General features: G+C 56.2%; 2 protein-coding genes across 4 annotated transcripts in view; both read right to left on the bottom strand.

Moving 5' to 3' along the window:
- Positions 1-9404, bottom strand: ILKAP (ILK associated serine/threonine phosphatase). 2 transcript variants are annotated; one of them, XM_069865262.1, is made up of 13 exons: positions 9310-9404; positions 9092-9157; positions 8473-8529; positions 8002-8124; positions 6994-7120; positions 5889-5995; positions 5338-5431; positions 3107-3194; positions 2302-2423; positions 1944-2063; positions 653-734; positions 290-465; positions 1-180 (listed from the first exon to the last, which is right to left on the bottom strand). In XM_069865262.1, exons 1-12 carry the CDS (start codon positions 9353-9355, stop codon positions 325-327), a joined length of 1173 nt encoding a protein of 390 aa, XP_069721363.1. In that variant the 5' UTR covers positions 9356-9404; the 3' UTR covers positions 1-180; positions 290-324. The 2 variants fall into 2 exon arrangements, with proteins under 2 accessions (XP_069721363.1, XP_069721362.1); XM_069865261.1 differs by lacking the exon at positions 1-180 and having other exon boundaries at positions 182-465.
- A 1104-nt stretch (positions 9405-10508) lies between these two features.
- KIF1A (kinesin family member 1A) overlaps positions 10509-18693 on the bottom strand; it is a 37905-nt gene continuing 29720 nt past the window's right edge. For both annotated transcript variants that reach the window (XM_069865305.1, XM_069865304.1), the window contains 11 exons: positions 17305-17419; positions 16505-16638; positions 16300-16361; positions 16063-16208; positions 15615-15827; positions 15379-15456; positions 15099-15223; positions 14811-14957; positions 14501-14693; positions 13983-14101; positions 10509-13371 (listed from right to left, as the gene is read on the bottom strand). In XM_069865305.1, the coding sequence (XP_069721406.1) occupies positions 13329-13371; positions 13983-14101; positions 14501-14693; positions 14811-14957; positions 15099-15223; positions 15379-15456; positions 15615-15827; positions 16063-16208; positions 16300-16361; positions 16505-16638; positions 17305-17419 (1375 nt within the window). In that variant the 3' untranslated portion in view covers positions 10509-13328. The remainder of the gene's footprint in view (positions 13372-13982; positions 14102-14500; positions 14694-14810; positions 14958-15098; positions 15224-15378; positions 15457-15614; positions 15828-16062; positions 16209-16299; positions 16362-16504; positions 16639-17304; positions 17420-18693) is intronic.

The following is an 18693-nucleotide window of genomic DNA, read 5'->3' on the forward strand; positions in this document are numbered from 1 at the left end:
TTCAGAACAGCCGGCAGAGCTCATGCCCACAGACGCCTGCTCTCGCTAGCGCCTCTGCCAAATGGATTTATTTGATTTGCCAAGACATTCGTGGGGGGGTTGACAGGACAAGAGATTTCCACGTAGGCTGATCCACTGTGGCAGCCACTTAGAAAACACTACCAGCCAAGTGAGCTAGAACTATTAGAAAAAAAACCCACAAACCACTTTTATTTACACTGAAAAGCATCCAGCAGGACCCTCCCTCCTGGCCACACATGCACATAAACCAACTCTTTCCTTCCCTTACATCCAGTTGGCGATCCTGCTGCTGCATCTCATCTCTCAGTGCTCTATCCGGACCACCACGACCGTGACGTTGTCCGCCGACCCTCGCTGTACTGCCTTGTTGGCCAGTCTGTTACAGGCAGCTTCGTACCTGGCATCTGCTTCCAGCTTCCCTTCTCTCGTCTGGATGTTCTTATCCTGTTGGGATGAGGAAAGACAACGCTGACTGCACCCAGCAAAGCTGCAAGACGTGGCAATTTCCAAGCAAAATAAAGAAAACCTCAGGTGCAAGAGGGGATGCCATGGCAGAACTGCATTTCTGCAAGTCAAATCATTCCATCCCATGCTCCCTGCACTGACAAACCCCATGCTGCCTTCTCCTTACCTCCAGGCAGGACACAATGAAGTTCACAGCTTCTTCTGGTGTAAAGACTTTAAAGAGGCCATCACACGCTATCAGAATGAACCTGGAAATCAAGCAGAGATGCGTGCCCAGGCTGAATCTTCAGCTCTGCAGCTACAGCAAAATCCCTCCAAGCTATCTCCAAGGCTGAGAGAGTTGGGGTTGTTCAGTCTGGAGAAGATAAGACTCTGTGGATACCCCAGAGCAGCTTCCAGTGCAGAAGGGAGCTCCAGGAAAGCTGGGGAGGGGCTTCTTACAAAAGCCTGGAGTGATAGGATGGGGGGGAATGGCTTTAAATTGCAAGGGGGAAGATTTAAATGAGACATTGGAAAGAAACTGTAGATGCTGAGGGTGAGGAGGCTCTGGCCCAGGCTGCCCAGAGCAGGGGTGGCTGCCCCATCCCTGGAGGTGTTCAAGGCCAGGCTGGATGGGGAGGGTCACCTCCCACTGGAATGGGCTGCTCAAGGCCCCATCTAATCCGGCCCTGAACGCTGCCGCAGGCTGCAGAAGGCTGAGGGGATACAAAGCCCAAGGCAACGAGAGCGGCCTCCCAGCTCCCCACCAGATACGTGGCAGGCAGCCTGCTGCACCCTCGCAGGAGCCTGCATTAACCAGGAGCCCGAACCGGAGCCACCAGAGAAGGAACACTACAACCATGCCCAGAGGAGGCCAGGCTGCCAGAGCAGCCAGACATCACTTCAGAGCCTGAAGCTCAGAATATCTTTAGAATTATTTTAGTGGATCACTTGATAGGGAACTCTAATCCCAGAAAAAGCAGCAGTACTGGGTTACATTCTCACCCTGGAGAGCCTGTGGGCCACAACGACACAAAAGCTCACAGCAACTTGTCATTGCCAATCATGTTAGAAAAGTATCTCTAGTCTTTAAATACCAAAGCCAAATGCAGTGGGATTTGTGGGCATCGCGGCTGCTAGAAACAACTCTTGGACAGGACAGGAATCCAAGAATCCAAGCCTTAATCAACTGCTTGAACGCTGGTGTGTGAACATATTCAGAGTATGAAGGACGTCTCAAGGCCTGTGTATGTTATCACTGCTGCGAGGCTGGTTTCTCCAAGAGTAGCCCTCACAGAGTCTTGGAAGAGCGAGGCAGCGGCGTTAATCCCCACTACAGCGATGAGGACCAGGAGCGATGCTGGCAATGAGAGCATCCTCCAGTCCTGGAGGATCAGACTGACGTGCCTTGGCCCCAACAGCAGCTTCCGAGCAGAGCCAGGAGGCAGCCAGGCCCCCAGCGCGCGGGCACACTTTACCTGTCGTTGTGTGTGAGTTGGCAGCGTTTGATATCTGGCACCGAGATAACACCACAGCGTTTGTACTGGCCATCCCCAATGGAGCGGGAAACCTCCAGCACGCCTAGGACTCTTCCGTCCCTGCACAAGGAAAGAAAACACTGAGAGCCCTCCCACCACACACATCTGATGGGGACCCTCCACGGTGCATTCAGCTGCCTCGTACAAATCCTGACCCAAAGCCTCCTTATTTCTTGCATGTTTGCGTGAAGCTCTGGGAAACAAGTGGAGAGGGGGAGGAAGAAATGAAGTCAGGAGAATTCAAGGCTGTCTTCAGCCTCCCTGCCCTGACTCAACTCCCTGTCTGTTAGGCACTTACCTCACGTTTCCGCCGGCTTTCTGTATCCGCATGCGCTCCTCGTACTGGGTGGGGTTGTGCTCCTTACTGAGGCTTAAGGCCGTGTGTTTCTGACTCTCTTCGTTGTAACGACACAGAATCGCCTGTGCTGACAGAAGAACCTCATAAGCAAACAGAACCACAGCAAAATCAGCTTCCTGAGAGAGAGCAGCAGGTTGGGAACGGGGCTGCAGTTGCAGCGGGTTCCTCAGTGCTCGGTCCCAGGGTCAGCACTGTTCAGTGGTCGTATCAACGATGGGGATGTGCGATTCAAGTGCCCCATTAGCCAGTTTGCTAATGGTACCAAACTGGGAGGTGCTGCTGACTCCCTTGGGGGAAAGAGGCCTTGCAGAGGGATCTGGGCACCCAAAGCATCAGAAAATCAGCAGTGGCAGGAGGTGTGACCAGGAAAGAGGTCGATGCTGCAAGCCTGTCACTCTTAGAAAGACACATGGACAATGCCCCTACTGACTTCTGGTCAGCCCTGAGTTGGTCAGGCCATCCAGATGATCACTGTCAGTCCCTCCCAACTGAAATATTCTGTTCTATTCTAGATCCTGCGAGATACTTAGCGACACAAAGAGCGAGCCACCACATACTGTTGTTTTAGACTACAGGAGACAACACAGAAGGACCCTGCACCCGAGCAAAACAAGCTAGTTTGTAGGGAACTAGTTGGGGAACTCATGGCAACTGGGACATCACACATGAACACCTCGCCCTTCACGGTGACTAAAGCTCTCTGAGAAATCAAGACACCAACAGCAGGCTTCTCCGTTTTGCTTACCCGGCTGTCCCCAAGGTTGGCTATGTAGAGAATATTATCGACAGCTAGGACGCAAGTAGCTGTGGAGCCATCCTTCCACGCCGGCTTCCTAAGAGGAACAACAATGAGTTTACTACGGTGGGAAAACAATATTTAAGAAGTCACAGCATCCTCCTGGGGGCTCAAGGAAGCATCATGTGCCAGCACACATCAGTCAGCCAGCACAAGCCCCCAGTAGCTCAGGCAACTGTTGGAGCCGGACAAGGACAGAGGAGTGCAGAGTGCCTTCCGTCCTAGGCCAGGCTGAGAGAGTTAGGGTTGCTCAGCCTGGACAAGAGAAGGTTCTGGGGAGACACCAGAACAGCTTCCAGTACCGAAAGGGGCTCCAGGAAAGCTGGGGAGAGGCTCTGTACAAGAGCCTGGAGTGACAGGACGAGGGGGAATGGCTTTAAATTGCAAGGAGGAAGATTTAGATCGGACATAAGGAAGACATTGTTGATGCTGAGGGTGGGGAGGTCCTGGCCCAGGTTGCCCCAAGCAGTGGTGGCTGCCCCTGGAGGGGTTCAAGGCCAGGTTGGATGGGGCTTGGAGCAGCCTGGGCCAGTGGGAGGTGTCCCTGCCCCTGGCAGGGGTGGGACTGGATGGGCTTTAAGGTCCCTTTCAACCCAAACCATTCTATGATTCTAAATGCACGGTCAACACCCAATGGGTTCAAACACTGCCAGACATACTCCCCACATTTGGCTTCCTCACACTCATCTCCCAGGAAAGCTCATCTATGGCTGGAACAGGCTCAGACCCAATAACAGCATCTTGAGCAAACAAGCACCCCAAACTCCTGCTCGAGAGGCTCCTTCCTTGCAGCAAAAGGAAGGCACAGATAGGACTGCAGCAGAGTTGCCTTCCTTTTTGCTTTCATTTCCCTTCCTTCTCTCCTCACCCCCTCTGCCCACCCGCCTCAGTCCTCACCACTCGCTCAGTCACCCTCCTTGTATTTCATTGCTGTAGTTAACCCTGTATCTCTAGAGCTCTAGGTAAAACGAGAAGTGTTTCTTAGATTACAGCTGCCGCACTGGTCCTCCCCACAACAAAGCCTGGCTATGACGACACTCTCTTGAAACTAGCTTTGAGAGACTGTTTCTAGATATACTCCATCCAGTTTTCCTAATTCTGAAGGTGCGGATGAATGAAGATCATTTATTTCATCATTAATACAGCTACCACCAGCGATCCTTGGTAGTGTCTTTCTCATACGTCACGTCTCTGACAAACAGAGGCTGGTTTGAGGAGGACGCTATCATAACAGACTCAAGGAAGCTCTTTCCTTTTGCCTGGTCAAGTTTGTTAATCTGATTGGGCTTAAAGACCGAGCCAGCTTGTAATTTACTTAAAACGGAGAAGTCTGAACCTCAGAATCAGACATATAAACAGTGTCTCCACCTATGTTATAGACGTCACTATGAAATAAGAGGAAAAAAAAATCAAAGGTGTAAGCGACAGGTAACAAAGTGACTGTATGCAATCTACTTCTCCCTAGTCTGCTCAGTGTGACTGAGCAAAGGTGCTTGTGCTCAAAACCCTTCTGGGAGGTTGGCTGGTATTTGTCTCACAGAAAGCAGCTGCTGTGCTTTTCAGCTTCATTCTAGAAGAATTCATTAGAAACAAGCTTAAGATTGAGGGTCATTCCTCATCAACATCTCTGTTTTCAAAAGAAGTGAAGAAAGCAAGACTTAAACTCGCATTGGGAGAGTTAAGTCTTTCACTAGAGCATTAAAAAGGACCTCAGAGATGTGCTCCAGCCAGGCAAGTACATCCTCACTCACAGGAACACAGCTCTAGAGAAAGCTGCACACAGCAGCCTGCGAAGTCCTGCTCTACAGACTCTCCTAGTCTGACGCTGCGAGGCGAGAGCCCACCTCAGGCAGAATGCGGTAAGGCACCTCAGCAACACGGTCAGTCTTTGGAAGGAAGGCAAACAAGGTACCCTAAGGACAGAGGTGCCTTGTTGGTCATGTTTTGGTTCCTTTCTTCCCTACGAATCTCACTCTAAGGGCTCCTACAGACCGCTTACCACAGCGTGAGAGCAGAACATGCTCCAGCAGATACTCCGCTGGCACGGTCACAGCCCAGCACAGCAAAGCTGCACAGGGTTTTGCCAAGGCACAGACACAAATCAAGGGTTCCTGCTCAGAACTAAGGCCTGTGAGAAGCAAGCTAAGAAATACAAACGCATGGGAAGCATTTGCACTTACTGGCTGGATGCCTGCTTTAGAAACTCTTCATCTGTGTGTTTGAAAGTGTCCAGAAGGCACCGCTTCACTGTTTTCTCCACGCTGACTACCTCACCTGTCAGACAGGGAAAACAGCAACTAAGCCCCAGCTAAAACATCTGACCTGTCCCAGCCCCTCCCTTTGCTCATCCAACATTTGGCAGGCAGAGCATCTCTCGGCCCCTGCGCAGAGCAGCCAGGATACATCCAGGGCTCACACTGCCAAAACCCTGCACGGCAGCGAATCTGTGACGTACTCCTCTTCCTCACGGGTTTATTTTCATTCTCGAAGCGGCACTGTGAAAACTGGCAACAGCACATCACACACTCAGCAGTTCACAACTGGCTTCTCGTGCCCTTGTGCCAGAAAGGATTCCAGCCCTCTTCCTCAGGACACAGTACAGCCTCACAAGCTCACAGGGAATAAGGGATGCAGAACTACGGCCAAACAAATCACTTTCCTTCCCCCCTGCCCTAATGCCAAGCCATAAAAAGTGATGGTTGTCCTACAGTCCTTATCCCACTCCTCTCACCTTTAGGAAATTTCTTAATCAGGTTTTGGTGCAGATTCTGTGCTGCAAATTTTGAGGCTCGGACTCCTCCGTGGCCATCAAAAACGGCAAAGTACGAGACGCGTGTGCTGTGAGGGAACAAAGAACAGCAGAAAGAGGCTAAGAAAGAGGTTAGCCAGAGGGTGGGATTGAGTTCCCTTGTCTCCGTAACACCCTGCCCTCTGTCGACTGAATAAACCCTGCACTCCAAGGCACAAACAAAGGAAGCAAGTCTCTAAGCTCACACATTTACACAGTTTACATGTGCAAGCACTGAGTTGAGACCTTTTTCTTTGTGGTCTTCCACCCTTCAAGAAAATGAAGGGCAGAACAGTTTATAGACCACAAGTAGGCGTAAAAATATTTAACTTCAAGGGCACTGCAGCTTCCTGGCACTACGCAGGCATCAATCCTGCAGCTTCTTCCGTGCCTAAACTTGTTGAAACTATGCTACAAGACAAGAAACTCGGATCCCCTCAGCACATGAAGCTCTTGGGGCAATATTAGTTCAAAAGCTGAATCCAGTTTCAGGAGGATGCTTGAGAGCATTCCTTAAACAAACACACTTGCCCTCCATACACTCATGTGTGTTGATTTGCTAAGAGGTTTAAACTTTTCAAATGAGAGAGTTCTGACATCCGTTTTCTCTTCTTCAAGCGTTCTCCGCTGTTGCCATTAGTTTTACACACTGTAAAACGCCCAAGGCAGGCCTGATTACTTATAATTAAATGTTTAGAGGCTCTTTAAACATCCATGTCTATGTTTGGGTAACAGAGGCTCAATATCCAGAATTACTGGGCCCTCACAATCCTCGTGAAGCCAATGACTGAATGCACTGAGCATCACTCAGGGAGGTATTTGTGTATACAATAGCTCTGTGATTTGTCCAGAACACAGATAATGATTGCACCCAGGTCTCCTAGTAACAAGCCCAAACCACACACCACGATGCAGGTGTAGTTAGGAGCAGCAGCTGCTCAAAGCAAAAAGGACCTTATCATGGGCTCGGGTGAAGCAAACTGGAGCTCCTTCATCCCTGTGATGGTTGCCATACACAACTTTATTTCAGCACGTGGGGCTCACTTACATTTGGGAGGGCAGAGGCTGGCATTCCTCAGTGATATCGTTTAAGATGACGTGTGCGTCCTGCATGTCCTCTCTTTCACCTTTCCTCTCTGCCACAAAACCCTTCAACCCAAAAATGCCCACTGAGCCTAAAGGGGAACGAAGCAGACACACATACACAGATCAAACTCCTCCACCTCCTCAGCTCATCATGAAAAACAATAAATCAGCGACTGCTTTGCAGCTTTCAGAGCCCTGCCCTGGCCCTATAGCAAGTTCCTCATCCTGCAGGAACACACCTGGTACCTTTTGCTGGACAGCTTATACTTATTCTGTAACATGGGCTTTTAAGTTCCCCCAAGGCCGAGAGCTGTAAAAGCCACTCGCCCTGTTCTGGCAGGCAGCTGCGGGCAAGCAGGACTGCTGGGCAGCCAGCAAGGTTCTTCCCCAAAAGGGACAGGGGGAATCGTGTGGCAGTGAACTGCAGATTAAACAAAGCACAGCTCTAAAGAGGGTGCTACGGACAGGAGACCAAGGCCTGCTGCCTCCAGAACACATCCTTTCTTTTGCACCCCTGAACACGGAGATCCGATTCCCAAAGCCGCAGTGTAACATGAAGGCACCTGCACTGAGGGCAAACACCCTACGTGTACCAGCAAGGGTCCCTCCTCGGCTCTCTTAGCAGCCACACAGTGGAGGGAAACCTGGGGATGTGGCAGAAGAAACTGGTGTGGCTGTAGCCTTCCCGAGATTTCACAACCAATCCCGCTCTTGGCAGTGCAGGAGCTTATCCTGCAAATAACCTTGCTGCTCACCCTCTGCCACTTCAGCAGGGCCGCTCAGGAGGGCCAGGTGAGGGAGGCACAGGACCAGCGAGCTCGAGGAGCCGCCACAGACAGCAGTTTGTCCCCTACGAGAGCCTGAAGATGCACACAGACTGAAGAACCAAAGCTTAGCTTCGGTCTGGACTTACTCAGCCCAACATCAACAGTACAAATCGAGTACATGTGTTTTCAAACTGCCTGAAAACCTTTACAAACTTTCTTTTCCACAAGTTCTTCCCTGCCATTCTTCTCTTCCTCCTCCAGGGACTTTCTCTTCTCCCCTTTCCTGTGGCTCCCTGCTGACGAGTCCTGCTCAGTAGCACTGGAGGCTGAAAAAAAGCAAAAAAAGCAGGCAGCTGAAGTCTTCCAGCTTACAAAAATCCAGCAGCAAGTCCTTTCAGACCACAGCACTCTCAGGAGTGCCGGCTCACACACTCGCACAGAACTGACCAGTTATTACTGAACAAGGTGAACTAACTGACCGCAAATGTGCACACAGAGCTTTGCTCGGCATGTACAGCCTGCGGCACATGCTGTCGGCCCCCCCAGCAAACGCTGACTGGATCACTTGATATCATGTCACCCCACCTCAGGCATCCCACACCACAGGCTATTGCAGTGGATTTCCCGAGAAAGGCAGGGGGGCAGCAGCTCTGTGAGCTGACACGGCTCCTCACCTGGGTCACCGCTGCTGGCTGGTGGAAGATCATCGAAGAGTAAAGAGCCTCCTTTTCCTGGAGCATAAGAAAAAGCAAAAATGAACTAAACACCTTTGTCCCTGTGAGGGAACAACGCCTGTGTACACCCCACAGGAGGTGGGGAAATTATTAAGTGCCAGATCACCAAAGCCAGCCAACTTTCAATTCCTGTTATCAGAGTGCGGGGGCAGACTCAGGCTGCACATTTGTTTCAGGGAATATTTATTATGGAACATATGTAGAAGGCCTACAACAGTTCGGTTACCCAGGAAAAAAACACAATAAGAGGGAAGCAGGTGTTGTGTTTTGAGCTAAGGAAGAATCAGCTTCTGACTTCAGCTCAGCCTCCTCTGAGTAACTTCCCTGTCTGAGAGCCACCTGTGTCTTTCAGACAGTGTTTGCCTCTCACAGCGATCGCACGGGGCACTGGGATGCAGAAAGGCCCATACTAAACCATGACAGAGAGCAGGTGCTCTGCACACCAGCACCGATAACTCGACTGTCTTTATCCTGTCTAACAAAGACAGGAGTTTAGATAAGTTTCACCCCATGAGGTGCAGAAGCAGCCAAACCAACGGCAGGAATGGAGCAGCCGTACCTGAGTCAGCGCTGCCGGCTGGAGGGAGGTCGTCAAAGAGCAGCGGCCCTTTCGGGGCCTCCTTCCCTGTAAGACACCAGGGCAGGGTCAGGACCCGCAGCAGGCGCTCAGGAGAGAAGAAAAACCACACGGAAAGCCCCAAAGCCTCATTTCCTCAGCCATGTTTCACCTCCCTCCTCCCGACGCACCCCCCAACCCCGGGGGAGGCGGCCCCTCACCCGCGGCCGAGGAGCCGGGCTCCGGGAGGTCCCCGAAGAGATCCATGGGCGCCCAGGCCGCTCCCTCCCGGGCCCTCGGCGCCCGCGCCGGAAGTGGAGCGCGACCGGAAGTGAGCCGTTGGTTCCGCCCCCACCTCGAGGCGCCTGCCAATCCCCGCCCGGCAAACGCGTCCGCGGGCCGGAAGCGGGGAGGGAGGTGGGCGTTAGCCCCGCCCCCCGGCTGTCAATCATCGCTCGTCAGAAGCAACGCGGGACCCGGAAGTCGCGGGGGGCGCGAGGCGGGCGCTGGCCGCGCCCCTCGAGGCGCTTGTCGATCATCCCCGTCCCGCAGGGCCGCGGGTTCGAGACCCGGCTGGGGCGGCGCGACAGAAGCCGGAGGAGAAGGGCCTGGGGTGCTGGGGAGGAGAAGCCTAACAAGGAGCTGGCAGCATGTGCTCACAGCCCAGAAACCACCCGTGTCCTGGGCTGCATCCAGAGCCGTGGGGCCAGCAGGGAGGGAGGGGATCCTGCCCCTCTGCTCCGCTCTGTGAGACCCACCTGGAGCCCTGGGTCCAGCTCTGGAGTCCTCAGCACAGGGAGGACATGGAGCTGTGGGAGAGAGTCCAGAGGAGGCCACAGAGATGATCTGAGGGCTGGAGCACCTTCTCTATGAGGCCAGGCTGAGAGAGTTGGGGTTGCTCAGCCTGGGGAAGAGAAGGCTGCAGGGAGACCTTAGAGCAGCTTCCAGTGCTGAAAGGGGCTCCAGGAAAGCTGGGGAGGGGCTTCTTACAAGGGCCTGGAGTGGTAGGATGCGGGGAAATAGCTTGAAATTGGAAGGGGGAATTAGATATTAAGAAGAAATTCTTCATGATGAGGGTGGGGAGGCCCTGGCCCAGGCTGCCCAGAGCAGGGGTGGCTGCCCCATCCCTGGAGGGGTTCAAGGCCAGGCTGGATGGGGCTTGGAGCCCCTGATCCAGTGGGAGGTGTCCCTGCCCATGGCAGGGGTGGGACTGGATGGGCTTTGAGGTCCCTTCCAACCCAAACCCATAGGAAGGTGGGACCACTCAGCCCTATTCCCCGTCCCCTCGCTCAGACCCCATACCCAGTGCCCCCCACCCCCTGTTCCCCGCAGTGACGCAGCCCCCATTGCCCGCGCTGTGGGCCATCCCACCCTGCAAGGAAAGCTCCACAGCATGGGGCTATTTGCGTTAAATGCCACATTTATTTCAGAACCGAACAAGCCTCGCGTGCGCGCAGACGGCCGGGCCCCCTGGTGCCAACCCCCCGGCACAGGGCGGGCAGGACCTGGCGGTGCCGCCACCGCCAGCAGCAACCGGAGGGCATGGACCTTGTCCCTGGCTTGTGCCACTGCTTGCTCACCCTCCGTGCCGCCGTTCCCCCGGGAAACCTCCCTTCTGATGGGACTCCTGGTCATGCCTGACCCTGGGGTTCGCCTTCCTTGGGCTGCGGTGGGAGAGGGGATGAGCGTTCAGGGGCTTGGCTGGGGAAGCACGTGGTGCTGCCGATAAGCCGGCAAGGACAGGGACATCTTGCAGGGACGCTGTGGGCCTTGGGTGAGTGGATGTGGCTGGTTGGCCACCCAGCCGAGCCGTCGGCTCTGCAGGTTTGCTGGCCTCAGGCTCGCTGCGGCTCCGGCTGGAGGCTGCCCGTCCCGTGGCTCCGGCAGCACCACCACTGAACCCGTTTCTGGTCCCTGGCAGACACGGGTTCTGTCTCCTCCAGAAGCTGCCTCCGCCCTGGAAGAGCCTCCCCTCTCCCCTGCAGCACCCCTAGCCCCTTACACTGAAATTTGGGATGGTACCAACTAATCCTTGCGATGGCACGAGAAGCAGGATATTGCAGCCCGGGCCTCTGCTTCGCTCCCTCTGCAGCCCTGGGCAGACCCCTCTCCCTCCAGAAAGGGCATGAGTTGACCTCCAGGTCTCTCAAAAGGATCACAGAGAGGGGGAAAAAGCTGAGTTTGGTGGGAAACTTGTCCTGGGTGGTCGAGCTGCCACCTGCCTAGGGCTGGGAGGAGCGACCCCGACGCAGCCTTGGGCCGGAGTGATGGGGCGAGATGCCCACGGAGCTGCAGCGAGGCCAGGCAGAACCTTCAGGGGCTCAGGAAGGATCCCAAGCCCCTTTCCGTGACCTGAAACCCAAGCTGAATGGCACTTGATGTGCAGCAAGCGGGTCCCTGCAAGCCTCTGCCCGCCTGCCGTGACCCAACCCATCCATGCCCCATGACACGAGCGTTAACGAGGAACAGACAGCACCACGTCTGACACACACACACACACGCGCACACACACACATACACACCACAGACAGCGTGGGGAGGTGCGACAGAGCCGGGGCGCAGCCGTGCTGTGCGAGGGAAGGTCAGCGTGACAGCGAAGCTGGGGTGGGGGGGTGCCCGGGAGGTGGATGGAGGAAGATGCTCGCCTTCCCACCCGGAGCTGTGCCAGATGCCGCTGGCCGCTCAGGAAGCCCCAAACGAAAGCATCCCCCCGTGGGTGAGAGATGGGAGAAGGAGGAGAGGGAGAGCTGCTGCTGGGGGAGGTGGGGAAGCGGTAATGGCTGGAGGAGATGGTCTTTTTGGCAAAGCCATTTGAGCTGTGGGAAGCCCCCTGGATTGACGTGCTGACGGAGGCAGGGTGGAAAGGAGGTGGGCGCTCGCTTCTGCAGCGGGGAAGAGGAGTGAGAAAACGCCAGCTACAACAGTAAAAAGCAGCCCCATTCCCACCCTGACATATCCATGCCAGCCTCTTTCCTGCCCCTCCGACCTGCTTGGAGCCTATTGTCCCACTGGGAGGAGAAGGCACGTGACAGCCCTTTTGGGAAAGGGCGACAAGGGTCCTGTGGATTGGGATGGTCATTCCTAGCCCTGGGGGACTTTCCCCTCTGGCTTTGGAAGCAGCCACCTCAACCTCCCCGCTCCCTACAGGGTTGAGACCTCCAGCATCCTGCCCTAAGTAGGGGGGAATCCCTTTGGACAACAACCCCCTGGGGGTCCCAGGCCGGGAGAGCGGAGGTGGCCCCCGTGCTTTTGGTTGGGAAGGACAGTCCTGCACGAGGTGACAGGCAGAGCCGTCCCCAGGGCCCTCCTTTTCCCTCCAGCAGGACCAAGCTCCAAAGCGAGGTGACCCATCTGCACGGATGTGGGTGTCCCGGCCAGCCGAGACAGCGGGCTCCCCTCTTCTAGAGGTAGATGGAGCGGGTAGGAATTGCCTCCTTTGGGAAGACATGGTGGGCTGTCCAGCCACTGCGCAGGGGAGAAGTAGTTTAAGCCGCAGGCGGGGCAAAGCAGAGGGTTGGGGCAGGGTGGGAAGAAGGACGAGAGTGCCACCACTGCCGGGCACGTGCCAGGGATGTCCTGGGGAAGGCATCTCCGGGACACTGGCCCACCACCAAGGCTCTCCCCTGCCCGGGGGAGGCTTTGTTCGGGGGCCAGGACCCACCTTATGGGTTGGTTGTTTTGTTGTTTGGTTTTTTTTTTTGTGAAGTAAACAGAAATAAATACTTTATAAATATCATCTTAAACTACCGACACCTGATCTTACCCTGCCATCTCTTGCAGAAACATCAATAAACTAGGAAATCCCCATACCTAAACTACCGCTTTCCCTTCGCGTGGAGGCAATTCCTCCTGCTGTCCCACCTGTGAGCTTCACCACATGCCCACCTCTCTAGACCAAAGACCAGCTTTTAGCCGAAACCGCCCTCCTCACTCCCTCCTCTCCACCAGGGACCTTTCTGGAGCGTTGCAGATGGTGTGACACGAAGGTCACCCATGGGGGGACAGGCAGAAGATGGCACACGCATGAAAAATCCTGCCCAGGCGGGTCCAGGCTTTTGCAACTACGAACGGAAGTGAGTTTCCCCCATGAAGGTGTGAATCGAGACAGATCCTTCCATGGAGCAGACAGCTGGGGCAGCAGATGGTGTGAGAGATCAGACATTAACATGGGGAACCTTGAGACAGAATCAGCTATCTTGATCCTGTTGGCAGACGGATGAGGTGGAGGGTGTTTTTCAGGTTAGATTCTCATCTGAGCTGTTCTCCTTCTGGACAGTTTGGATCTGATTTGGAAAACAAGGGACAAAAGGTGTCAGAGATGTGGGCAAGGAGGGGAAGTGTGGCCTGCCAGGTTTGGTGTCCTGGCTCCAGACTGGTGCTTGAACCCAGCCAGAGCTGGAGAGACACAAGATTAACATCTCTCCAGCCAGAGCACACAAATTTCTGTGCATTTACTCCTATTCCCCTAGTCCAGCCACTTGAAATGGTCTCAAGAACTTTGCGAGATGCTCTCAAGAGTAGTGAAGGGCCAATGCTGCTGCTGCCAGGCATGGATGTTGCTTTGAATGCAGCATAACAACACCTCTGTGTCAGTCAGGTCACCAGGTACGACTCCTACTCGTCTTTTAAACCCCTCCAGGGATGGGGACTCCACCTCCTCCCTGGGACCCTCTGCCGGTGCCCAAGAATCCTTTCAGTACAGAAATTCCTCCTAATATCAAACCTAAATCTCTTCTGGTGCATCTTAAAGCCATTTCCTCTTGACTTGTCACTGGCTACCAGGGAGAAGAGACCAACTCCACATTGCTACAGCCTTCAGGATGCACGCACGGTTGCCCGTGGACCTCCCACCACTGCTTTCCCTGCATCTCCCCTCCCGAGCTGCCCCCAGTACCTTATGGACCCAGCCAGGAGGGGGTTGAAGGCGTAGAGCCAGTCGTGCATGTCCTTGTCGCTGCTCGCCTGCAGCAGGATGCCCCGGTGCTCCGTGCACACCGCAAATGTGTTCGGCGTCTGCCAGGGGAATCACAGAATCACGGAATGCTTTGGGTTGGAAGGGACCATGAAGGTCGTCCTGTCAAACCCCCCTGTAGGAGCAGGGACATCTTGCACTCAATCAGATTCCTCAGAGCAACTTCCAACCTGACCTGGAATGCTTCAGGGGATGGGACCTCCACCACCTCCCTGGGCAACCTGTGCCAGTGCCTCATCACCCTCAGTGTAAGGAATTTCTTCCTTATATCCAGTCTAAATCTCCCCTCCCTTAGTTTCAAACCATCACTCCTTGTCCTATCCCAACAGGTCTTGCTAAAAAGTCCATCCCCAACCTTTCCTTTCAGCGCTGGGAGAGCCAGGGCTGAGTCCCTTGCCCCGGGGGGTTGTGCAGAGCAGGGTTGGCTCCCGATGCCCTACCTTGAGCATGGCCTGCTGGTCCTCGCTGTACTCCACCTGGGCCTTGGAGAGGTTGAGAATGGCCCTCTCGACTGCGTCCTTGTCCGAGTTGTAGATGTAGACGTATGGGCGCCGGACCACCACGAAGCGCTTCACCCACCCGTTGGTGTGGGGCTCCAGGAAGTGCAAGTAGCCCTTTTTGGAGACGATGGGGCTGCGGAGGGGACCAAGGTCAGGATGTGACACCAACCACGAGGAGGTGGCAATGGGAGGGCACGGTCCCTGCCAGCCCCAAGGTGCTCCCCTCGCTGGCTGCCCCAGCCACTCCTACCTGACCCGGATCTCCTGGATGTCAGGCACCAGCAAACGCTGGGGCTCCTTCTCTTCTTCAGGCCGGCGAGCAGGGGACTTCTTCTGCTCCCCTTCCACTGCAGGCTCCAGGTCGGGGCTCTCCGCCCTGGAGGAGACTTGAGGGGGTCTGGGGTGGGAGGAGAGGTCAGGGGTGTAGGAACAGAGACGTCTGGAGAACACCCATCAACCAGGACCACGTCACAGAAGTGCAGCTGCCCTGCTCTGGGGACACCGTGGTGTCACCTGAACGCCCCAGCCACCTGCTTACCTGACCTCCATGGCATTGTAACGTCCTTCCACCAGTGACGGGCAGGTCGAGGAGGGGGTGAGAGTGGTGACCCCAAGAGCTGTCATGGAGGGGTCTCTCATCAGCGTCACAGACATTTCAGACAGCTGTGGAGGAGTGGAGGTGTGGATGTCAGAGAACCACGGAATGGTTTGGGTTGGAAAGGACTTCAAAGCCCCTCCAGTTCCAACGCCTCTCCCCATCTGGCCCCTGCCCAGGCTGTGTCCCCCCAGCCACACGTCCCCTGGGGCCGCCGCGGTACCTTGCTCTCGCTGGCGCTAATGCAGACGTGGCTGTGGCTGTACTCTCTGTTGAAGGTGTGCGTGAGCAGGCGCAAGCACTGTGGAGAGAGGAGGAGGACGGTGGGGCAGGAGGCACCTTCCTCCACCCTCTCCTTCCCACTCCTTTTGGGCTTTCTCCTGCTGCAACCCCCTGCTGCCCCATGGGAGCCCCTTCCCCCCTCACACCCCACAAGCTGAGGGTGCTGCAGGATGGTACCTTCACGGCCAGCTCCTTCTGCCTCTCGCTGGGGGTCTCCGGGGGAGAGGTATGGCCCTCGGGGGCCCCATCAGCAGAAAGTGGGGAGGAGACACAGGAGGTGCTTCGGGATTCGGAGTCCTCACTGGAGCAGGGGGACAGGGTCTCCAAGCCCAGGCGCTGGGTGGTCTCCAGCTTCTCGCGCAGGAGCAGGTAGTGCCTTGTCTTCTCCACCTGTGCACAGGCAGCCAGGCTCAGGGGTGGCCCCAACCTTTCATAGACCACCTTCCCAGGCCCCTTTGTCCCCATCCGCTCATCAGCTTTGAGTCTGCTGGGACCCGACACGCAGTGATGCAGAGGAGAGCCCCGCTCCTGCCTCCTCCCACGGCCAGGAGGGCTGAGACCCTCAGCAACCTCACCAGCACTGGCAGGGCTGTAAATCGCACCGTCTCGGAACCCAATTTCTTACTTCTTGCAGGAGGCTGAGTTTCTCCAGCTCCCACTGATGGTCAAGGATGAGGCTGTCGCTGCGGGGCCGCCAGCCAGCCAGGTTCTCTTCTCCCCGCACGTAGGCTACGGAGGTGTCCAGCACGCGCCGTCGCCGTCTCTGCATGCCTGTAGGGACAGACGCACGGTCCCAACCCCGACCACCGTGCCGTGCTTCCCAGCCTCGATGAGAACACCCGGGCAGTGACGTGGCACCTACCTGGGCTGCCGGCGTCGGCCACGAGGCACAGGCTGAGCTCATAGACTCCTGTCACACGGTTGCTGTGAGCAAAACAAGACAAAGCGTTACTCGCTCTGCCCCATCCCCAAGTCCCAGTTATTCCACTCAGGTGCTGGGATGCCCCAGGAGGGCTCCAGTCCCTTGGTGGTTCTCCTCCCCTGGAAAGACAGGAGCACCCCGGTACCTCTCGGAAGCCCGCAGGCTGCCGCTGCCAAAAAGGTTGCGGATGGAGCGGGAGGCAGGAAGCTTGGCGTCCCGGGAGTAGAAAACCATGCAGAAGTCTTTGGTGATGACAGCGGGCTGAGTGCAGTTCTCCATCTGCAGTGGGGCAGGGGAGGAGGTGTCAGGGGGGCTGTGGCTTGGTAGCCCAGCACGGCTCTCCCAGCCCTGGTACCCAGCAGTTTTTATTCCTGGGGTCCCACAAGGCCCCCAAGAACCATGGTTGATTCCTGCACCTCATCAGCACCCGCTAAGGAATCACAGAATCGTGGAAACAATTGGTTGGAAAAGACCTGTGAGATCATTGAGTCCAACCGTGCCTGTTCGCTACTAAACCAGATCCCTGAGCACCTCATCCACCCGCCTGTCAAACCCCTCCAGGGATGGGGACTCCACCACCTCCCTGCGCAGCCTCTGCCGGGGCCCCAGAACCCTTTCCACGAAGAAACTTTTCCTGATATCCAATCTAAACCTCCCCTGGCGCAACTTGAAGACATCTCCTCTCGTCCTATCACCCGTCACTTGGGAGAAGAGCCCAGCACCCTCCTCCCTGCCCTCACGCAGATCAACGCTCCCTCCCAGCTTAGTGTCATCTGCAAACTTGCTACTGGTGAACTCAATCCCCTCATCCAGATCACGGATAGAGATATTGAGCAGAACTGGGCCCATCACTGACCCCTGGGGAACAAACAGAGGATTTTTCCCCAACGATAGGGGAGATCCTGGGCTTTGCTGGCGTTATAACACCCTGACTAAGGTCCTTGCCTCAATATAGGCGGAAAGGGTAATGTAGATTTTCTCGCGGTACGGGGTGACCCGGTTGAGCAGCAGCGAGTTGTGCATGGAGCTATCCCACGCCGCCTCAAACTGGTAGAAAGTCCTGCCAAAAAAAGCAGCGGAGCCGGTAAAACAAACTCCCTCGAGGACCCCGGGTGAGCAAGATGCCATCAGCCGCCCCCGCAGCGCTGCGACAGGCCTGCAAGGACACACGGACATGCATGCGTGGCAGGGACAGATGGGGACAGCCACTCCAGAGGATGCAGGCTCAAGGCAGAATAGGGACACGGTGTGGTGGGAGGGGGACGCGGTGCCCTCAAAACAGCCGTAGGACCAGGAATTTGGGGAGGAGGGACCGCGGGAGAAGTCGGGGCTCAGCTGGGGTGCAGGCAAGGCAGGGCAGGCTGGAAAGGCAAGGGAGGGTGCATGCCCCACCCTCGTGCTCGGAGTTGGGGGGCTGCCACCCCCAGAGAGCCTGGGCTGGATCCCCACCATCCAGCCCAGGGCACGCAGCACCTCCCAGCCCCACCAGGAGCGGCTGTCACCGTTCAGGTGACCTCGGCCGGAGGGAGAGGAGGGAGGATGCTCAGCACTGTGGGGTTTCTGCCATCCCGCCCCAGGAGAGCAGCCCCTGGCCAGCCAGGTCCCCTTCCCCAGGGCCGTCCCCGTCCGCCAGCCCTGAGCCCCAGTGGGACCCGGGGACCACGATTTGGTGGCCGGCCCCTCTCCAGGCTGTCTCCCCAGCTCCTGCTCTGCCCTAAATGCCAGCTCCATCCATCCCCATTCCCACCGGGCTGCCTCGCGCCCCTCACTGAGTTTTCCACAGCTCCCAGGCTGGGAGGAGTGGAGGACAACTGGTCCCGCTCGCCCGGTGCCTGTGGGGTCCCAGTGAGAACGGCGCAGCCACCCGCAGCCAGAGCAGCAAGTGCCCTCTTTGGGTCAAGCCATCAAGGTCAGGGGAAGCAGGAGGTGGCTCTGTTTTGAGAGCATGGGAGATCCCCGTTGCACCCCATCCTGGGCTCCCTCCTTGGGCTTAGAGGTCACCCACTCCCCAAAGCCACCCAGAGCTGCTGCAGCCCCAGCTCCTGCCCGAGCATCCTCAGGAAGCCCTGGCTCAGTGATGTCTCAACGAAGAGGTCCCCAAAGCAGCATCCCTGTGGTTGGGTGGCTCTTCTAATGCGAGTCCGGGCAGCTGGAGGGAGCAGGGAGAGGATCTCAGCTGTTCTTGCCCCCATATTAGAAGAAGAAGGAGAGCGGCGCTTTCAGAAGGTGTATAAAGTATGTAACCCTCCCCCTGCTGCGTGAGACAGAGCCAAGGCGAAGGATTGCTTGGCAGACACAGGCTGCTTGAGAAGAGAGCGCTCCCCAGGGAGAAGG

The sequence above is a fragment of the Phaenicophaeus curvirostris genome, chromosome 10 (genome assembly GCF_032191515.1).
Source record: "Phaenicophaeus curvirostris isolate KB17595 chromosome 10, BPBGC_Pcur_1.0, whole genome shotgun sequence".
NCBI classification, from domain to species: domain Eukaryota; kingdom Metazoa; phylum Chordata; class Aves; order Cuculiformes; family Cuculidae; genus Phaenicophaeus; species Phaenicophaeus curvirostris.

Bases quoted from the DNA above. Each gene is read 5' to 3' on its own strand.
- ILKAP (XM_069865262.1), bottom strand. From the start codon at position 9,355: ATGGATCTCTTCGGGGACCTCCCGGAGCCCGGCTCCTCGGCCGCGG. The intron at 3,195-5,337 runs GTAAGTGCAAAT...TGTTCCTCTTAG, and splicing joins CTAAAGCAGGCATCCAGCCA to GAAGCCGGCGTGGAAGGATG. The intron at 466-652 runs GTAAGGAGAAGG...TCATCCCAACAG, and splicing joins TCATTGTGTCCTGCCTGGAG to GATAAGAACATCCAGACGAG.